The sequence below is a fragment of the Pomacea canaliculata genome, linkage group LG12, assembly GCF_003073045.1.
Source record: "Pomacea canaliculata isolate SZHN2017 linkage group LG12, ASM307304v1, whole genome shotgun sequence".
NCBI lineage: Eukaryota > Metazoa > Mollusca > Gastropoda > Architaenioglossa > Ampullariidae > Pomacea > Pomacea canaliculata.
The window spans coordinates 4,268,668-4,289,261 of NC_037601.1; the positions used below are offsets into that span (position 1 = coordinate 4,268,668).

Sequence of the window (20,594 nt, forward strand, 5' to 3'; positions counted from 1 at the left end):
TACCTTCCCCAACTGTAATGTTAATCACCTGACTTCAACATCAGCCCAGGTAAAACTATTAAAGATGAGCACCGGCAGTCTTTTCGGCAACATGGCGACCCTTACGTTTATGTGCTAAGAAGGTGCGAGAGACATCGGAAGGAGTGGTTACTGCAGAGAAAAATCATAGTTCTTGTGCATTTTTACCAGATCAATCGTCAACGCATCTTCCGTTGAAAAGCTTCATCCCGTTTTACAACTGACAATTAATCTTGTGATATCTCTTCGACTAGCAATTCTCTTTGACTTGGACTTACTGGAAACGTAACCACAGTTATATATTCTTCAGTGGCTTGACCACATTTGAAAAATTCAGAATGAACCTGCGACCACCGTCATCCATCCGTTAACTGGTACTGGCCAAACCCGTAACAAGTCGCCCAGCCCGTGGGGCCGACCCACCAGTACCAATCATGGGCGGGACATGATGAGCTGTTTCAGCGGCGAGGGACACCTATCCTCGATCCAGGTTTTCTTGGCTGTCTTCATCTATTTCCGGGTATATAAAACAAAGGATGTGTTTTGTTGTGACATGGCGTCTGATACTTGTTCAGCCAGCGTTTTAAGCCAGCGAGCAGTTGGCCATCGATAATTAAAACTTGTGTGAAATCAATGCTGGACTAATTAGTGTCTCTGGCGATTTAAGCCTCTTGGTAACCCCAACATTCGACAGAAACAACTGAAATCTTTTTCTTTTTTTTAACAGTGAAGCAGAGCAACGCAGAATAAAGAAATAGTGGGATATTCTATGGGGGAAGAGGGAGAGAAAAGGAAACCGGAGTACCTGGAGAAAACCCCCGACGCCCAGCCCTGAGGACAGGTGTCACATACAGTGTCCCGAGACGAAATCTGAACCCTGAGCCGCTCACTACAGTGGTTTGGACCACTACACTATATTGACCACTGGAAGGGGTTCCTCTTCGAAAGCCACTTTCCGAAGCTATATCTACACGGACGTCGTGGAGGTCGTCTCCTGCCTCAGTTTCTTGTGCAGCAGATCGAATCAGAGGTCGGACGTGGGAGAGCGTCCGAACTTTTTTTTTTTTTTTTTAAAGTCCTCTGCTTGATGATTTACTTTTGCTGGGATAAACTTGTATTGGTCTCTTCACTTGAACCGTTTTATGTAGATTCACTACAAAAAAAAAAATTAAATGTTATTCTTGTAGAAATGTTTTTTTTTTAATTTGTATGAATCATTTTGTCGTTTGTGTTTCAAATATAATGCAGATGGTTACTAAAATTCGTGTAAGCTTGTAAACACGCAGCATGCTTACATCTTTAAAATCAACAAAGAGAAGTAAAATCAACGCGAAGATTTAAGGTCAAGATTTATCTTTTAATCACACTTTTTGTCTCAAAATAATAACTTTATCTGCAAAATGAACCAGACAGACATCTATAGGAAATCTTTTGCAAGCAGTTCTTGTTAGCCGATTACATATTCTGCAATTCTTAAAGACCAACCTGAACGGTTTGCGCTTTTTTCGGGTATCAGTAGATAGAGACGATATAAAGCTAACATGTAAATTTCAGCCTCCAAAACCCGGCCGTCCGTCCAGAATATCCGCTGCCATTCGCACCTGCGATCCACGAGCAGCTGGTAACTACGTCACGTTGGTACACCATTCACAAGGGTGCCAGCAGTCAACACTAATTCAAACGTTGACAGTCTGCATTTCTCGTGGTTCTGAAAAACTGCTACTTAAGCACGAGAAATGCAGACTGTCAACATCCGAATAATCTGTCGCGCACTTTGCTTACAGTTATATCGCCTCTATCTACAGATATCTGCAAAACAAAAAACCAAAAAAAAAAAAGAAAAAAAACGCAAGCCATTCAGGTTGGTCTTTAATCAGAATAAAATCTTGTAGTATGAACAAATAGAAAATCTCCCTAACATCAGTAACATTTTGCCAAGAAAATAAATTCCTGAGCTGTTGTTCCCCAAATTTAAAAACACAATTTGCAGAACAGTATTGTAGTTTAGTTATGTCTGGTATATGAAGCTTGAATTCTCAATAATATTTGGAAAAATTGCATGTTGATCTTTTAAACAAGATCTTGTAAAAAAAAATCTTGTATAATGCTTTAGATATACAGATGGGGACGAATAGCAATATAAAGCAGATGGGTTTATCCGAAAATCTCTGGGCTGCTGGCAGTCTGCCAAGACCAACTCTCAGCCTTTCACAAAGTTGTAGGCTGTCAAGTCACAGCATTCTATTTTCCCTTTTTCTTCATGTTGATACTTAAACTAGAAGTGGTGATAACTATTGGAGAATTGGCTTTATGCTATAAAAATGTGGAAAATTCCTCTCCCAGCAGTCCAGAGATAGCCATTCATGATCACAGACTTGATGAAACAGCTAATAACCAAGTTGGTCCTAAATAACAGATACTGAAATTCTGAATTATTTCCTCTCAAAATGTTGGGTTACAAAAGAATCATTTACAGACAATCTGGTCTAGAACTCAGCTCTCAAATAGTCTGGTTCTTAAAGGATGCCATGTTCTGTTGTGAAATGTGTCAAAATGCTGGCAGCATGGATCTGGGTATTAGGCTGTACAAGTTCAAATTAGAGTACAGTGGTGAAGAGCTGGATTATGCTGCACAGATAGGAGATAAATGGATTAAGTAACATTGAGTGCCAATGCAGCAGATGTGGGTTCACCATAACAAAGAAAAACATGGTTGCGCCAACAAATTCTGTGTCAACAATAGAAGAATGCTATTATATGCTGTAAAAACACTTTCTCATGCACATGTTAAATCTCATGTTACTGAAAGTAGAATTGGTATATATTCTTGCAACCAAAGCTCATGCCCCTGTTTTCTCAAAGTTAGTTGTATGCCAGAATGCTAATTAACCAAGACAAGACTGCTTTTACAGACTGCACAAAGTTTAAATTATGTGCTGTTATGATGCCCATGCCCTTTTGCCGATTAACAGCTTTAAGAAAAAACTCAGAGCTGTGTTTAAGATGAGGTTTTCAGTAAACTACCATTTTGCAATCAAAAAGCTTGAACAAAGCTTATTCAAAATGTCAGTATCTATTTTTTAAGCCTAACTTATGACCTGACTTGCCTATTCCTTTAACTTGCTATAGCAAAACTTTCACCATCCAGTAGTACAAAGTTTACATTTTTGTACTGTGTAATGTTCTTTCTGCGCATGATCCGCACTGCACCATCCAGATTTCTAACCCAGTCAGGAAGCTTTGAACACCCAGCCATGAGAGCCATTTCATCATTGTATTCCCACTGCTGACTTGCTAAGACATGGAAATGCCTATGAGGAAGACCCTCAGATCTTCTTTTCTGATACTCTGCCTCTGTATCTGCATCCATTTCTTCCTTGGATGGCAACTTGACAGCCCCTTCCAACACAGCCTGCACCAGTTTGACCTGAAAATGGAATAATGGGAAAGGAACAACTGTCTTGCAGATGCCAATAAAGAACAAAGATGGAAACTCGGTATGGATAAGGTGCTTGTATAGTGGCATTATACATCCATCACTTATGTTGACATGGCACTTATCGGTGAGAAAGGGAAAGTTGAAGTAGTAGCCTGTACAAAAAAGAATGAAGTCCACATGATGTTCTTCTCCATTGAGCAGAGTCACTTTAAATCCTTTGATGAAATCAATGCCAGGTTTCTGCTGTACATTGTCTGGTAGAGGAGTCTCTAGCAGAGGCTTGTTATGACACAGGTAGACCTAAAGCAAAAAAGAAAAACCTGAATTGTCATACCACAATATCTACATTAGCTATGAGGGCAAAAGGGAACAGTCCAATCGAGTTCTATATCATCTTTGAAATTTTGTATATTTATATCTAAATTTTAATATTAATGTAAACAGTTTTAATGCGTGAATACACTGAATAAATAAATTCTGCAAATATAAAACTAACGTTTTCATGCTAACTAAAAACTCTTTATAACATGCTTCTCTGATATATTGGTATATTACCAGGAGAGGGTTACATCCAAACTACAAAAACATGTTAAAGCTGTGAAAAAGGAAAGCAAAATGAAATAACTACCATTCTAGCAGTTGATGCCAGTTCAACACATATATCTTGTCCTGATGGTCCTGCTCCAAGGCACAATACTGTTTTGTCCTGGAAGAGTTTTGGAGTGCGGTAGTTATGACTATGCATTACCTCTCCTTCAAAAGCTCCTAGACCAGGAATATCAGGAATTTTTGGCACAGCATAGTGACTGCAGTGAGACAAACAGTAACAAAGGTTGCATCATTTCTGAAATTTCACCATAGACAAGTTTACATAATTTCATTTACAGAATTCTCTGAGAAATTTAGATGCTGAAAAGGAAATTCGATTTTTGTTTCCTTTGCAGATTTACATTTAGTTTTGATCTTCAGATACATTGCACATTAATTATGAGAATATGACTTTATGATAGTTGTTAAAAAAAACTTTGATATAGATATAAACTGTTCTTCAGAAGACAACTAACCCATTGCATACAACTACTGCATCATATTCCTCTGTAACTAGATTACTTCTGTCGGTCACAGGGGCAAAAGTCACTTTCCATTTGTGTCCAAGTTTTGCACTGGAGGTAGACACTTGATATTCAGCTGGATCAACTTCCAAAACCAGTGTCTGAAACTGAAGAATAATAATCAAGTAAATCATACTACCAATGAAAAGGGTTTTGGATATTATACTATTGATGGAAAATAGCAACCTTACAGCCTCAACTTTTTACTTTTTTTCTTAAACACATATTTTAAAAACACAACTGATGGAAGCTGGGCAACCACAAATGGAACATTTTTTTAAATGACTGTGTTCAGTTCATCAAAAGATATTAATTCCCCAAACCAAAGTCTTCGAACATTGCAATCAAACTTGGTAAGATATATTCTCTGTTAAAGCAACACTTCACTGACGTGGTTAAGTTCTACAGTGGTATAGGAAGATGCTCAGCTTTGTAGAGACAAACTTCATGATGACAGTGAATGACGTTCACTTTCTTGCTTTCTCGGTATCTTCTTTGAGGGAGCAGCTTCCCCCCTTCCGCCTCCCCCTAGTTCCTACACTTATTCTAGGATTGTCTGCCATCTTCATAACAGGTTAGAATCTAGGTTAATCCATGTGTGCCTTTTACTATTTATATGACAAGCCATTAATAGAATTTTCTATTAGGATATGCCAGCAAATGTAAGCTTAATTTTAAATTTGAGTCACATTAGGTATTTAAGAAATCAAAGCTTGGCTAAGGGCTAGCTAAATGATGTGAGAACAAAAATTCTTTGTCTGAAACAAAAAACCCAATTGAAACCAATTTATTTACTTGTTAGAAAGAAAAGGAACAGATGTCACAAGTGTGAAACTGAACCTTAATATACTTCAGCAATTCAAAGTGAGCAGCGTAGTCTTTTAGGTACCGCAAAACGTCGGTGTGGAGGATAAAAGAGGGAAGGTCTTTATCAAATTCAAAGTCAGGAAAGGCCATCACTTCTTTTGGCAGGTTAGTTCTGAAACATTAATAAAGCAGCCAGTAAATAGCCTGAATTTAAAGAGAAATACATTACTAAAACACAGAGTAGGCTTGTGAAGTGTTAGAGATCACACTTTTCTCAGGACTAACACTTTGTGAGAAGGGTGTTCATCTCCTCTCCATCTTGTTGCTTTACCTTACTCCAATGTAGTAAGGTACTCATTCCTGACAGTTGAACCCCCATTCACTGCCCCACATCTGTACTGAAGGAACATGTCTTCAAGTTCGAACACCAATGCTCTAACCCCTCAGCTATTCTCTTCCTCGTTTATGGTAGACTGATGTGAGGAAATGGTGGATGCTAAGAACGGTGAAATTAATAGTATACACATAATGATATGAGAGGTATATGTGCAAGCTAGCAGATACTATCTGAGACAATGAAAAGGTTGCTTCAATTTATTTATGCAGCTGGTAAATCTCAACACAATAATGCAGAAAAGCAAGATTTGTGCCATTACACTATGGCATTCTTCTAATTTTTGGCACTCTGAGATTGCTGGCAGTACAATTCTTCTCTGTGGCAATGATTGCCATGTTTAACACATATTCCCAAATTGGAACTCTTGTGCTACTGTTAGTCCATCCATTTTCTCTCAGTACAGCACACTCCACTACCCAAATCTACATCACTGTATTCTCATTCAAAACTGTAGGGCATGAATCCTCAAACCATGTTGCCAGCATTTTGATTGACAGTCAGATTAATGTGTAATCTCACATCTCTGAGCATATGACAGGCTTATTAAGAAAATATGGTAGTCTCTTTGAACAAACCCAAGAGCTGTGCTTTGCATGATTGCAACTAAACTTTTGCACATAAAATTTTAAGTAGAGACTTAAACTGTTGTTTGACTTGCCGTTCCCTTTCGTATGTATATGCATTAAGTGGCAAATGATTAAAAAAAAATGCCATTAACGTTTATTGAGGCTTTAGTGGATCTTGCAATAAGAGCATTTCCTCGAGTCAGGACATATTTTTAGGTAATGCTGCAAAAGATAATAAAAGATGTAGGTCCCATTATCTCATAGCCATAGCCAATTGTTCATTGTACGTGTTTATGACACAGAATGAGGAAAATGGATGCTGCATCAGGGTGTTGGGGGTGAGATGGACTGGGGAAATAAGGGTAGTGCCTTTATCTAATCTCAGGCCTGGACCAGCCGCATACCCTCAACTTTCTGCCCCAAATGCACTAATCACCTAAGCTGCTGCTGTTAGTCAGGTGCACACACATGTACAGGCATGAGACAAATGACAAACACATAGCAGTCAGAATAAAATGCTGTACAACTTTAGGAGGGCCCAAAATGCCATGACTCTTTTTACAAGATACAACAATAGGCTACATTTAGAATAAAGTATTGGTTAGGGTCAGATTTAGAGTTTGGGTTAGAGTTAGATTATTAATTTTTTCTAATTTCATAGCGTGTCATAGCGTTCACAACCTGTGTCAATGTATAGGGGGCCTTCCTAAAGTAAAGTTGTTCCTGAAATGCTTATGCTTGGTAGACATCTTTTCTGGAAAACACATGTATGAATTAAAGCTGCTCATAATATATAAACCTTTATTCTGTCTGGTAGACATTCAGCAAATTTAGTCAGATAATGTATCTGCAGTTAAATATTTTACTCTGTAACCTTCCAAGAACTTACATACAAACAACTTATAAAAAAAATTAAAACACGTAGTGTAACTCACTAACGCACGAACTCGCACAGGTGTAACGCATACACATGCTCGATATAAGGGAGGTAATAATTGTACAATACCGACCGAAGGTTTTTGTACATGCTGGAGTGAATAGGAAGACCATTTTGGTCAGTTCCTATCGAGTCTGTGTATACCCATGTGCCTCCTAGTTCACTGCACTGTTCAAAGCCGGTGACACTGAATACCGAGGGTTGGCTGGCAAGATGTCGAAGGACGCACAGTCCCGCTGCTCCACAGCCAATTACTGCAACTCGAACCACCATACTTTCTGTCAAACGAGACACGCTCACATCATATGCTGACAGTAGGGCCTGGCCCAGAAGTACATCAGACAAGGTCAGTTTATGGTCTTTGTACCATGTGCAATAGCAGCTTAATATAGTCTACGTATATATAAAGTGTAGGATCTTTATCATTTCTTTTGGAGTGATGTCCCTTTGATGCACAGACGACATTCGTCGTCTGCTTCGTTGTTGCAGACATTGTCAATGATTTTATTTGTGGTTGGGTATGTCTAGTTTATACTCTACGAAGCTTATTTTTATTACCCCCTTAACCTGTCCGCAAGAATGGCTAAAAGCTTTATTAAAGCGCCTGATTCACGTACTGTTTCCCTATTTAAGTATGTGACTCACGTAGTTTCCCAATCAAACCATGTCTAAAAGACAACATTAATTCCAATTTTTAACCCTATAGTGTGTGTGATTTTTTTTATTTTTGCGAATTACTTTTTGAAACTGTTACTGATTAGTAGGTTTTACTTCTTAGCAGCATCATTTCGTAGCCTGAGAGATTATGCTTCCATTAATATGTATATATAATAAAGTCGCTCATGAGAATGTCTGACTATATACGCATCGTCAAAAGCACAACAACAACCACCAAAAACCGAAAGTGCAATCTTAAATGCTAAATGTCTGTAATTGTTTATGCGGAGTCTATGAAGGCGCTCAGATTGAGACTTATGCAATCTGGCGAACTAAGTTACATATATAGTTGGGTTTTTTTAAATGTTCTTTTCTTCTTTATTTCAACGTAGTCACTAAAGTATTTTAACTTCTTTCTTTAAACCGGCTGTTTAATCTTCCAAAACTACACATACGCACGTGACTCGCGATTTGCGCAAGGGATGCGTTGCATGTACATAATTAAAACAAAAATAAAATAGTCTTCTTACAAGATTCAATTTGATTTTTTTCTAGCACTATCACTGATACAAAGCTTTTATCCTTGCTGTCTCTCAAAATTCTCATCTCTAGCAAGCAATTCTAACTTTTGTTCTCAGCCTTTTGAGTTTGTTTTAAGCCAGTTGAATAGACTTCATCATCAACGTTTGCACGACATTTTGACAGTCTAACAAAGATACCGGATACAGCAAACAGTAAAATATAAGACTCTTTGTAATTGAAAAGACAAAGGCGGACTCCCCGACAATTACAAGCTGACGCCCACTTCTTTGTAGAGAGCATTTACTGTCAATCTGACCTCAGTGCAGGTGTACATCATAATTAAACCGTTTGTGGTTGCAAACACCTAAGCTGGTACAAACCCTTCTACTTTACGGAGAAAACCAGAAGAGGGAGAAAATAGGTGTTTTAACGCCGAGCCATCAACTAATTGTTTTAAATCAGGGCAAAGCAGTCGAACCTGTAAACAGGTGTCACACGCAGAGAAAGAAAAAATGATATGCCCAAGACGAGATCTGAACCCTCGACGTACAGCCTTATGGAGACAACGAGAAGAAACCACACACAAAAGTCAATAGAAGATAAAGAACAACATATCTGTGTAAGTCATGTTTGAAGAAAAATTCTCATTTATTTCAAATTGCTGTAGTTTGAGTGTGTAATCAATGGCAAGTCGATATAACATCATTTGTAAAGGACTGGAATTAAAAGTGCAGTTGTCATGTTATTAGTTTGGGGAAGGAAATCGAAGCACAAGCTTCTATATACTCAGCGCACTGGATCATCTGCCACCTGCTCTCATTAATATTTCAGTGCAGCAAGCAGCGTACAGACTCGGCCATGCAGCTGCACCCTGCTCTTGCTGCGGTGACGGCGGACATGATGGGAGTACGCATGCGTCTGAATGCCGGACAAGCACCGTGGAGCTGCTCGTGGACGCCATGCTTTCGCATCTGCGTGTGCAACAAGAGAGATTAGCTGTAAGTGCATTTTTTGGAATGATTAATCGTCAGTCATAATTTGGCTGTCTGCAAAGTGTGCGACTCGGCGGCTTCTCGGGTCGAGCAAAGCTGAGAGGCCAGACAGGGCGCAGTGCTGTTGAGAGATGTGTATGTATGTGGGGAAGGGGGTGTAGGTGGGTTAACAGCGTATGTGGGGAGGGGTGTAGGTAGGATAAGAGCGTATGTGGGGAGGGGGTGTAGGTAGGATAAGAGCGTATGTGGGGGAGGGGGTGTAGGTAGGTTAACAGCGTATGTGGAGGGTGGAGGGGGTAAGAGGAAGAGGGGAGGTCTTTCGTTTTATTGTTGATGATCGTGACAAGCATTACTATTCGAGCCACTATATACCCAACAACCCACCCGTTTTGATCACACAGATCTCAAATAACTGCCATAGGTTTGAACCTGGGTAGTGGAGTAATTTTCAGATTCTCTTCCTCGCGTTACTTTGGATTTAGCGATCTTTTATCAGCAATAATCACTATCGTGAAAAAAGTGGTCTTGATCTTCAAAATGCACAACATTAATTTGCCAATCTGAAACAATCTGCTTCCTCCCTCCCCATTTTTTTTTATTTTGGAAAAACGTAAAGGGAGCATGAAAAATAAGGGATAAGATCGATGCATAGGGCATTGATGTAATCACAGTTGTAGTGCTCCTTCGTGAACTGTTTCAAAGCAATCGCTGCGGCATCAGCGCCACGGTTTTGATGTGTCGTGTTTGACACGAGTCGAGATGCTTCGTACGCCACAGCCATGCGCACAGTAAACAGTGATAATAATGGTGATGATGACGACGACGCTGACACTGTTGCTCGTAAAGAGGGCCTTAGTGTTGTACGAATTCTTTCAGCTGTAAAGTGTAGTGTAAAGTGTAAGTGTGAACACTTCGCTTCTGTTGTCTAAAAGCAAAGTATGAGAAACAGACTAGTGCTTACACACACACGCGCGCGCGCACCTAACACGAGAGCTCACGCACTCACACACAAACGTACATATACGCTAGGGGAGCTTACCTGTTGATAGCTAGGTGTTACTCGATCAGAGCCTGCATGCGTGCACGTGGGCTGGGAGATCAGCCGACAAGGAGTGTGCACAGTTGCCTTCCTACCAGCTCAGCAAGACGCCGAGAGGTAGAGAGAGAGAGAAAATGAAAGAGTACCGTTCATTCTGAAGTGGGCGCGAGCTCAAGGTGCGACATTATGTATGTGCTGGTGACAGGGTTTGTCAATACACATGGGGATATGTCCTTATATGGGGTGTGAGTAGGCACACAGGTGTAGTGGTGTGTGTATGACCGTGTGTGCATCTGTGTTGCACCTGGGAGCAGAGTATTTCTCTCTGTCGGCGTCTTCAGTATATGATGCCCTTTGATCCTGCGAATGAACAGGAGGTTTCTGGCGATTGACTGGAGGGTCTCAGCCATCGGCATGCTTGGATGTGGTGATAGTGATGTCTTCACTCACAGTTTTGATGCCCATCTTTCGACATCGTCAAACAGCAGTACAAAGGTAGGACAGTGTAGATCGCTTATCGATGAGTATTGAAGACGAGTCGCTTTAAAAAGTTATGGCGGCCGGATTTTTGTCATTCGTGCATCAGATGTAACAGACGGTTAAGTTGATAGTCGCCCTCCTGTTTTTCTCATTATTCTCTGCCACCAGCTTGTTCACAGGACGTGACATAAAGGACACGCTTGACTTGAGCATGTGTGTGTATATATATATATCGCTGACAGAGCTACAGGTGCCAGGTAGAATGGGGTGAATGATGGCGGTGAAATATGTTCACATGGGAGCGGTCCGATAGCGAAACACATTGCTTTCATATCAATACGGTAGTGTGGGAAGTTTAATACTGCTGCTTGCTCTCTGCGCGCGCCTTTTTTTTATTATTTGTACTGACCTGCAAAGCATGAACACATGCTCGCACGCACGCTCGCGCACACACTTATTCGTGTAATTTTATTAGTGTTGGTGAAATACTTATTAGGCATATTTATATTCTTCAACTTTTCATTATTTTTTAATAGGTCCACAGCATTTATTTGATTGTTGGTTCAGTCAATTAATTCTCTGTAATTTGTTTTCCAAAAATTGAGCTAGTATTTGTTTATTTGTGGTGACCAGCAGCGTCTTGCAGCCCTGGAGCTGAAAACTCTCAGTTCACTGCTGGAACATTCACTTTTTTTCAGGAGGGACGGGTTCTCTCTTTTATTTGTCACAGCTGGGAGATGGAAAGAAAGAAGAGAGTGTGAAAAATACTTCTAAAATCTTCTCTCTGATGAAGTTTATGACCGGGAAGGAATGCATTAAAAGTAATAGAATTTAGTCCAAACCTATCGAATTTCGCATGGAAATAATCGTTTTTTCTGAGTCGACCTTGTGCGCAGAACAGCTCGAATTGTTTCCCCTGGCAAAGCACCAAAAACAACTGTACTTTAGGACGCAATGTGTAAAGGAAAACCGGAAAAGACAATGGCGTAACTTAATCCAGCGCATGCGCGTTGTAAGTTGTCTGTTTCCGCGCATGAGATGGCAGTCATTAAGGTCATCTAAGAATAGATTAGCTGATGACACTTCAACCACGAACTTGTATTACTAGACTGCTGGCAGACGATTTGTTCCCAGTTAACTACTAAAACGAGGCAGTTATGTACAAAGTTTCCGGTTTAGTCACATTTATTGTTTAGGCTCGCCGAGACTAACAGCGAAGAACTTCGCAAGAGGCTAAGCGTTGGTCTCGGCAGACAGACAGCAGTCCACCTTTACACGTCCATGCTTCCACTATGAGGCTATGTCATAGTGGGAAAAGGAGGTGAAAACGATTCTCTTTAATACTTTTAATGGATATTTTATTTGTTTTGTTGTTGTTTTTTGGGAAGCTTGTTTATGTGCATTATTTTATCGTTGTTTTATCGCGTTCGACATTTATTTATTAAGATAGCTTTGAGGCGTGGGCTAGGGTTAGGGTATGGGTTAAAGTTAAGGGATTTTTGACAGAATAACTGAACAGACAAAACGAATGAGTTCAAGGCTGGCAACCTCGTTTGGTTGTTTCTGGATACATAAAACCGATCAGCCGCCTAAGTCAATGCCAACAAAAATAAATCGCCTGCCGATTGGTGAACTGAGAAATGTAGACATGTAGGTCTGTTCACGAACATGACACGTGCAGCAAGTCTGTAGGAAATTTTGCTTTTTGTCTTGAGAGTATGCGTACTACAAAGGCTTCTGTGAGTTCTGTACTGTTAACCCTTTCAGTGCTGCGTGTTTCTTCTGCCATCTTTCGGGTTTGTTTTTTTTATATATATATATACAAACTACATACTTTCTTGCTACATTTTCTGCGGATAAGATCTCGGATCTGTGCGTGTTAGCGAAGGTGATTCGCCTTCTGATGATAAGTGTGTTTTGTGCCATCCTGCATCTTGCTCCATGAATACTTAATTCTAACCTCTGTCATGACCACTAATGCTTCCTCGGATTTCTCTCTACTGTCAATTGTGTTGCTCCTATCAATTCACTTAAAACAAAATTTGAAACGAATTGTTGAGACTAACTTTTCTCCACCTCTCCTTGACTGCAAGTTTTTGCTCCTGTATATACTGTGTTGCTTTGTCTTCGTATATTTATTGACATGTTTTAGTATGTGTAGGGTTTAATGCTTGAGTCTGTGTTTGGATATTGGTGTTTTATTATGTTTGCATTTTTATACATCATGTTGAGACTATTTTAAAGTGGGAAATGCATTACATAATATCATCATCATCTACCGACCAACGATTTTTCTGAACGCTTATGTTGCCTTTTAATGTCAGATATAGAACCTCCCCTAGATGACAAAACTGGCTATTTTTATATCCTTTACTCTCACTCGTAGGAATTAAATCAGAAAGTAGAGTAATGCAGGACTACGGCCAGGATAAACTGGCCGAAACTCTTACAGGTAGTGTAGTTTCAAGTAGGTTTTTTTTTTTAAAGTTTATTTTGCAACCAGTCACAAAATAAAGCACACTGTACGATAGAAAAAGAGCAGACATTACTTTTCGCTCATGTACTGATCTTCAAAACGCAGTAATAAAAATGTACAGTGTGTTAGAATGTGAGGGAATGTTCATGCAACTATATCGCAATCACAGCAACGCACTCAGTTTGGAGTACCTATGGAGTATGCACTTTTATGACCATGTACACCCTCGAGACTTGCCACATCATGCCAGGCGTTTTTAGAGTATTCTTTTCATTCTGTTTCCTCCACCACCTGCTGCCCCTGCTGTAGCCTCCGGGGACAGGTGACGACAAGGCTTGTGACACTGACTTACTAACCATGGTCGTCGTTCAGGTGTGCTGAAATTTCAGGTGAGGTGACCCACTTGTTTCAGCATGCAATACTAACGGTGACAACTTGAGAAACTATATGTGCTTTTTATTTTACTTTTCAGTTTAGTTAATATTTAGGTTTCTTCGAAACAAATTTGGAAAAAAATTTGAAATGTGATTTGTTTGCTAACTTACGAAAACGTAGATACACAGTAAATGTAAAACTGGATATAGACACCGGGAGTTCCAAAGAAGTGGCCGAAACGGAGAAGATTTTAACTGTTGTTGACAATTTGGCGCAATTTGAATCGAATAAAAAGGCCAAGAATTAGGCCAGCCGTTTGTAAACGATTTCCTAGACTTCCCCACCCACACTACCACATCCCACCATCTGCCACAATGATGTGAAGCAATTCGATAAAGGTAAAAGTTGTTGCTGTTGCTGTGGCTGCTGTAAAAGAAGAAGTAAGGGTCTTTTAACACCGGATCCATCTGCTGCATCAACCTGTACGAGTCCGGCGTTATTTTAGTCTGCGGATGTTTGTGTGTAATGTCATGTGAATTACCCGGGCTGGTATTAAAAATGGTTTTGATGATTGCTCCGACAGCAGGCCTGAAGTTCGGGGCATCAACCAGACGACCTTGTTTTATGTTTCTTTGCTGAGAAGCTTCATGGACGAGAACCTAGAAACAGTTCCGGAAGTCAGAGCTTGCTGTAAAACACAAAACATGAAATGCCAATTTGCGGAACATGATTGCGAACTCATTTATGTTGTATGCTACATGGCAGGAAGAAAAAACCGAGTAATTACGGAAATGTTTTGTGGCAACATTTTTTTTAGAAACACTGTGATGTAGCCCTCATACACATGCACAGACTCCGACAGTAAAAGGAAAAAAAAAATTCAGATTTCAACCACTTTATTTTTAGTCTCTCCACGCTCACCCGTATATATTAACGTGAACTTCGGTCAAGTTAGGACACCAAACCCTTATTAATCCTGTCTTAAACCAGGAGTAGAAAGAACTTTTTATTTACAACTCCTACCGTCTCTACTTTCTTCGTATTTTTAAGAGCTTTTATATTTAAGCATGTATTAGTTGCATACTTATGCCACAAGTTTGGAGAAAAAAATATCGAAACATAGAACACGGAGCACGTTTGCGAGCATACACACACAATCATACACATACACACGCGCACACACACAAACAGAGAGATTGTTGGGGTGGAGGTATAAAAATAAAGACAGGGATTTGTGCACAAACCCGCACTCAGGTACAGTTTGGCTTTGCTGTAACTCCCTATGTAATACGAACGGTTCTCGGCTCAGAGAGAGAGACTGGCAAGAAAAGAAATGAGCTTCAGAAGGGAAAAACATGGGGTAGTGAGGAGAGGGGGTATCTAAAAATAGACCGCGGTTATTGCTGATGGCGGAGTTGAGCCCTCGTGATGAGTCTGACTGCATGATGCGCGTTCATACGCGGCCCCGGCGGCGGCAGGTGGAGTGAACGAGAGGAGACTGCATCCCCGCAAATGTTTGTTGCACCGATGCCCTGGTGGCGACATGTGGTTAGATAAAAAGCGTTAAACAGTCTGACGTAATCGTCACGTGTTTTCATCCTCGCCTGCTGCTGCTGCGAGTCGACATCGGTGCTGATAGCAACTGATCTTTATGCAGGACATGTTTGGCACTTTGCCCTCCACGCCGCTGACTGCGCTCAAATGTTTAAAAAAATACAAAAAAGCTTTTTTCTAGTTTGTTTCCGTAACAAAATATTTCAGTTTATTGCTTATCGATTGAGATCATTGTCCGAGTTACACGGGGTCGTTGTCCTCAAATAATGTCGGTTAGGTTTAGCATCTGACCGACAGCCGTTGTCGTCAAGGTTACAGTGTTGGTAAAGTGCTTTTCTCATGTTTCAGTGTTTTTAGGGTTTGCGCGAGGAAGATTTCGCTTGTAGTGTACTTTGTGCTGGGATAAGTGCATTCAGATCACACATAGGGCACAGAGTTTTGAGGTTGATAGAGAGAGGAGGGTCCCCTCCCCCCGTCCAGAAAATATAAAGAGATATATAATTTTGTTATCCAAAACAAAACAGAAAATGTGCGTGAATGCAATTCATTGTTTGCATGTGTAAACATAAGTAGGCTCAATCCACTATCATATCTTATGGACTGCTGACCCAAGTCACGTGCTCCAACACGTATCAGAACAAGTATATCCGGTTTTCCTAATACACGCGTTACTGATGTTTCCAGCGTTCATCAAATTCTGGCAGGAGGGGCAGACCATTCCTTATAATTTCAACTGTTTTTGCAGACTGTCAGTATTGTTCGATCGTTCAGCTTTCAAAACTTAGTATCTTTGGATGAACTATACGCAGACATTTGAAAATAGTTCTGCATTCAGGTGACATGTAGCTTTGCTCGTAAAATTCACGGGCTGTGTCTCTTCGATTTCCTAGCAGTTTGGCTTTGAGAATTTTATAACATTTATAAAGAATGAAACTTCTAAACAAGGTGTTATTCAAACAACCAGCTCCTAAATGCAACGCCGTCCAAAGTCGACAACCTACAACGTTTTGGTGTATGTTGATAGAGTAGACTTTAAGCCTCGGATAGAGTGACCCACTTCTTCTGACCAGAGGGAGAAGCTTCCAATTTATGTGGGGGAGAAAATCGATGCAATCTTTGAGCCGTCTACCCCTCCCTCACTTGCTCGCTACCCCCTGCCAAACACCCTCCCCCCAATTCCCAACCGCCACACTTTCTTTGCGGTGTTGCTATTTTGGGTGCTTCTCTCACCTCTTGTTCTCTTTTGAAATGTTCCAGAGTCCCAGACCCTAGCCCTCGGCTAGCCGCCTTGGACATCAGATAGAATTAACAAAGTACACCCACTGCCTCTTCATCGTCGGTTCGCTGGTACTTTAAAACGAAAGTCGATTTCCTTGATGTCAGTTTGAAGTAAGCAGGTGGCGCTACTGTCGTCTTCGTCACGCTGGTGCTACTTCCGGGTTCTGCTCTAGTGTTTACACTAAGCTTGTGTAGTGCTGAGAGTCTGTCAACGCTGGTATTTCCTTGTGTTTGACAATCTGTACGGTAGTTTCGCCTAGTGGGTGCCTCCTAGCCTTGCCTAGTGTTGATGTTGTATATACGCTAATCTTTGCTGACGAGTGCTGTACGGTAATCTTGTCTCAAGTTGACATGCCGTATATTTTTATCTTGACTAATGTTGATAAGCGGAGTACTAATCGCGCCTCGTGTCAAGTGTTGAAAATATTAGAATATTAAAGACAATATTAATTATGAAATAATGTATTAACCGTTCTATGGATTTCCGTTTCCATGTGTGCATTCGGTGAAATGAGAGAATCTCCCTGTACCGTCTGTTGTCAAGCTCTGGAAAAATGTACAGGACTAGAGGCTATACCTTCATTCGACCCCACTAAATATATATTAGCGTACAGTCCAAATCAAAATTTTTATCGCGTTTTCTACCAGTCTTTTTCTGACCATGATACCTTAATATAGACTATTGCATTACTGGTCAAGTGATCCGCATAAAAGATAGGTACTCCGCCTCTTATCCATTATACATATATCGGCTTACATCAACCGAGAACCCAGATCGAGGAGTCCTCGCTGTTTGTGCGTTCGCCAGACTAATCAATAATCTTTCCCGTGGCTGATTTTTCTCCCCTCCAATCCATTCCCCCTCCAGTCCATTCCCCCTCATCCCCATCCCCACACACCCACCTTGCTTTCCTCATTTCTGCCTGTGGAAGGAAAGAGGAGACCTTTGGATGTAATGATGGTATCGCTCGGAGCCATCTCCTGCATGTCTTGGACCAACGTTCGGCGGCGACGACGACCTGGAAAATCGACAACACCATCAGCGCCGCCCCTGCTGATCCTTCTTGAAGGAGAGTAGCGTCCCTTTTCCTGGGGTTACTCCAGTGCCAGCGTGTCCAGTTTTCGACCAGATATCCTCAGTCGGGTGGAACCTCTCTATGTTGCCCAACCAAGCCTGGATAATGTATGCCGAGTGGTTCTCGCCATGAAGGTTGTGCGCTGTCACGGTGTCTGTAACTGCCGTGCGTGCTCGAGGCGTAGCCGGCGAAATGATGGGTCGAGCGCGGTGCACCACTCCCTCCGCTGGCCGCGGTGACGAGGCAGGACGAGGTTGTGGGTCGTGACGACACAGTGGGGTGAGTACAGTTTCCCCTTATTTCTCAGTCTTCCAGCACGATCGATGCAAGGACAGCACGTGCACATGTTACGTAATCGCTTCTCGCGTCAAGGAGCGTATCCTCCGTGTGTGGGTGTGTCGGTCACGAGGACATACAACCAACTGTAATGTGATTCCAATGGACACAAATGGTGTAAACATAACCTCGTAAGAAAGGTCAAGCCTGTAGAAACAGAACCATGCAAGTAAAGTGTAATGAGTTGTAGTAGGTCTTTGGTGTATGTAAACTAGACGTTACAAAAGTGGCAGTTAAACATGTCTTCGTGAAGCCGCAAAAAGAAGACCGGTGCAGCTGCTAAACCACTGAACTTTCTTCGAACTTCCTCCCTTCTGACCCCTCTCTAACCTTAACTGACTTCACTCTCTGTGAATTCAGCTGAAGGTCTCCATTTGTTCATCTTAGCTACAACTGAAGATCAACAGTCTCCATTTTTCTTCAACTTCACATGCGGGGGCTCGTCAAAGTGTTGTGTTTGTGATTCGTCGAACGTGTGCTGGGGTAAGTGTGCGTAGGACATATTACATCTACTCAGCTCATTTCAGTCATTAAAAAAGGAAAATAATGAGCATTTTACCACTCTGGCAGACCTCCAAAGACTGTACTGTATATACAACCAAGTCTTTCAGCTCAGTAATAATATAGATGCGCGCACACTAACGTCCAAACGTATCTCTGTTGAACATCTGTAACCAGCCTCTCCTGCTGTTATGTCACGTGAGATGCTCATGTCGACAGCAGGGAGACTATGAGGGATTTTCAGGGCCCCAGTAGTGTTGTCAGTGAGTGTCGATGCAATGCTCAGCCCTGGAGATTGAAGGGTTAGGAGGGGGTAGGTGGTAATTCTCACTAACTTAATGACTGCAGACTTTTTGGGTTTGTTTTTCCATGGCAGGGCTTGCTGGCAGTTGAGATGTGTAATTGCTGGGAAGATTGTGCTAGGTGAAGATGTAAAGGGCGCAGGGAGCTAGTCTGTTAGCCTCTAATAACCCCATCCCTCGTCCTTTTCTCCCCTTTTTCTCTTTCTTACTTTCTTCCCCTTTCGTCTTCATCTTCTTCCACCTAAATGAACTCTTTGCGGAGAGCAAACATTGTCAACAAGCAATGCAGAAACGGCTGGATTGTGATGGAGTTGTTTGACCGAGAAAGCGCAGAGATGAGAGAAAGCCAGTGAACAAACCGAGCAGGAGATTACGGTCAGAGAAGGGGGAAAAAGAATGAATAAAAGCGTAATAAATGCAAAAAATATTGAGCCTTTAACGATTAGTATAACGGACGGCAAAACGCAGGCTTCACAGAAGAAATTGCTAAATTAACTCAAAAGCAAAGCGATGTTGTACGAGAACACCATAATTAAAGCTCACTTGCCGCTTGAGCATACCATCCTTAAAGGTCTAGAAGGATAGAAAGACTTCTCTAATATTCTCGAGGTACACACCAACAAACAGGCACATAAAAATGACAAACTTACGATATAAACCAAATTAACATTTAATCTCATCTCCCATTGGCTGAGGACTTCACACCGTGAACGTATATATGTGTGTATAGTATATGAATATAGCGTATATGTATATAGTGTAGTGAGTTGTGTAGGTCTCGTATTGTTTGTTTATGAATGGTGTCTTGTGTCTGACGTCTTTTGTGCGTCATTTGTTCCACGTCACTTGAAGCTGAAAATGACGTCATATATAGGAGTTGCTCTCAAAATGGCTGAGTGAGCGGGAAAACACAACAGTCTTCTCCGCCATCTTCTTTATGACTCTGTCAGTGAGATTTTTCTTAATTTGTGTCTCTTCGATTCTATTCACCTACAAATCTCTTCATCCTCATCGTCATCTGAAAGGGGTTCGTTGATACAATACTGACATTTGTTGTAGACCTCTCTCTGTGCATGCTAATGTTGATAGGCATGTATCTCGAGGACAGAAATGGAATGGAAGTATTTACCAAGATTTGGGAAAATATCGTGCACTGAGGTTTCCATAATCAGAAGAAAAAATTGTACCCTACTGGCCATTAGAACTTCAGCAATTCACACTTTAAGACGAATACAAAAGACCCAGATGTACACACGCGCATGCTCATTTGCTCTTCCTATTTTATATTTCAAGGCTGGGTTTGTCTTGTCTCTGTACATTACAAACACCGATCTCCGAAAGGTCAAGAATCCCCCAAGGCACACACATGCAATACACACACACACGCACACACTTTTGTGTCGGATCTGTGTTATGCCTTTATGCGTGGGTGGGTTGAGCGGCAGCACATTCAAGCTACTTTCGTTCCTGCATGTGTCATCTTGATAATATCTCCTTGACGAATCCACGACAAATAATAAAGGATTCTCGGTGTCCGGAAGTAGGTCCAGGTGGTGGAGAATCACTACTCAAAATTCTGTAAACATCGCTAGAAGGCGATTTACCCACGTTACCGTTATATTTATATCCGCTGTTTAGGGCTGGGCTTGGAGAGAGGCTTGTCAGGGACAACTGTTTGAATAGGACAGGACAATTGTTGATATTCCTTTCTGGGAACAAAAGTGCCGGCA

General features: G+C 41.2%; 2 protein-coding genes across 3 annotated transcripts in view; one reads left to right on the forward strand and one right to left on the reverse strand.

The window, feature by feature from the left end:
- Window positions 1–1,361: 1,361 nt before the first annotated feature.
- LOC112576940 (flavin-containing monooxygenase FMO GS-OX-like 4) lies at window positions 1,362–7,825 on the reverse strand. 2 transcript variants are annotated; one of them, XM_025259821.1, is made up of 5 exons: window positions 7,350–7,825; window positions 5,410–5,548; window positions 4,522–4,676; window positions 4,086–4,263; window positions 1,362–3,757 (listed from the first exon to the last, which is right to left on the reverse strand). In XM_025259821.1, the coding sequence occupies exons 1-5, from the start codon at window positions 7,547–7,549 to the stop codon at window positions 3,134–3,136; spliced, it is 1,296 nt and encodes a 431-aa protein (XP_025115606.1). In that variant the 5' UTR covers window positions 7,550–7,825; the 3' UTR covers window positions 1,362–3,133. The 2 variants fall into 2 exon arrangements, with proteins under 2 accessions (XP_025115606.1, XP_025115607.1); XM_025259822.1 differs by having other exon boundaries at window positions 7,275–7,413.
- A 2,864-nt stretch (window positions 7,826–10,689) lies between these two features.
- LOC112576946 overlaps window positions 10,690–20,594 on the forward strand; it is an 81,349-nt gene continuing 71,444 nt past the window's right edge. The window contains exon 1 of the mRNA XM_025259829.1: window positions 10,690–10,981. The gene's annotated coding sequence lies outside the window, so the exon portion shown is untranslated. The remainder of the gene's footprint in view (window positions 10,982–20,594) is intronic.

What these genes read in the sequence shown, in the direction of transcription:
- LOC112576940 (XM_025259821.1), bottom strand. Translation starts at nt 7,549, where the DNA reads ATGGTGGTTCGAGTTGCAGTAATTGGCTGTGGAGCAGCGGGACTGTGC. An exon ending in AATTGCTGAAGTATATTAAG is followed by an intron (nt 4,677 to 5,409) that starts GTTCAGTTTCAC and finishes ATTATTCTTCAG; the next exon opens with TTTCAGACACTGGTTTTGGA. An exon ending in GCAGTAGTTGTATGCAATGG is followed by an intron (nt 4,264 to 4,521) that starts GTTAGTTGTCTT and finishes GTCTCACTGCAG; the next exon opens with TCACTATGCTGTGCCAAAAA.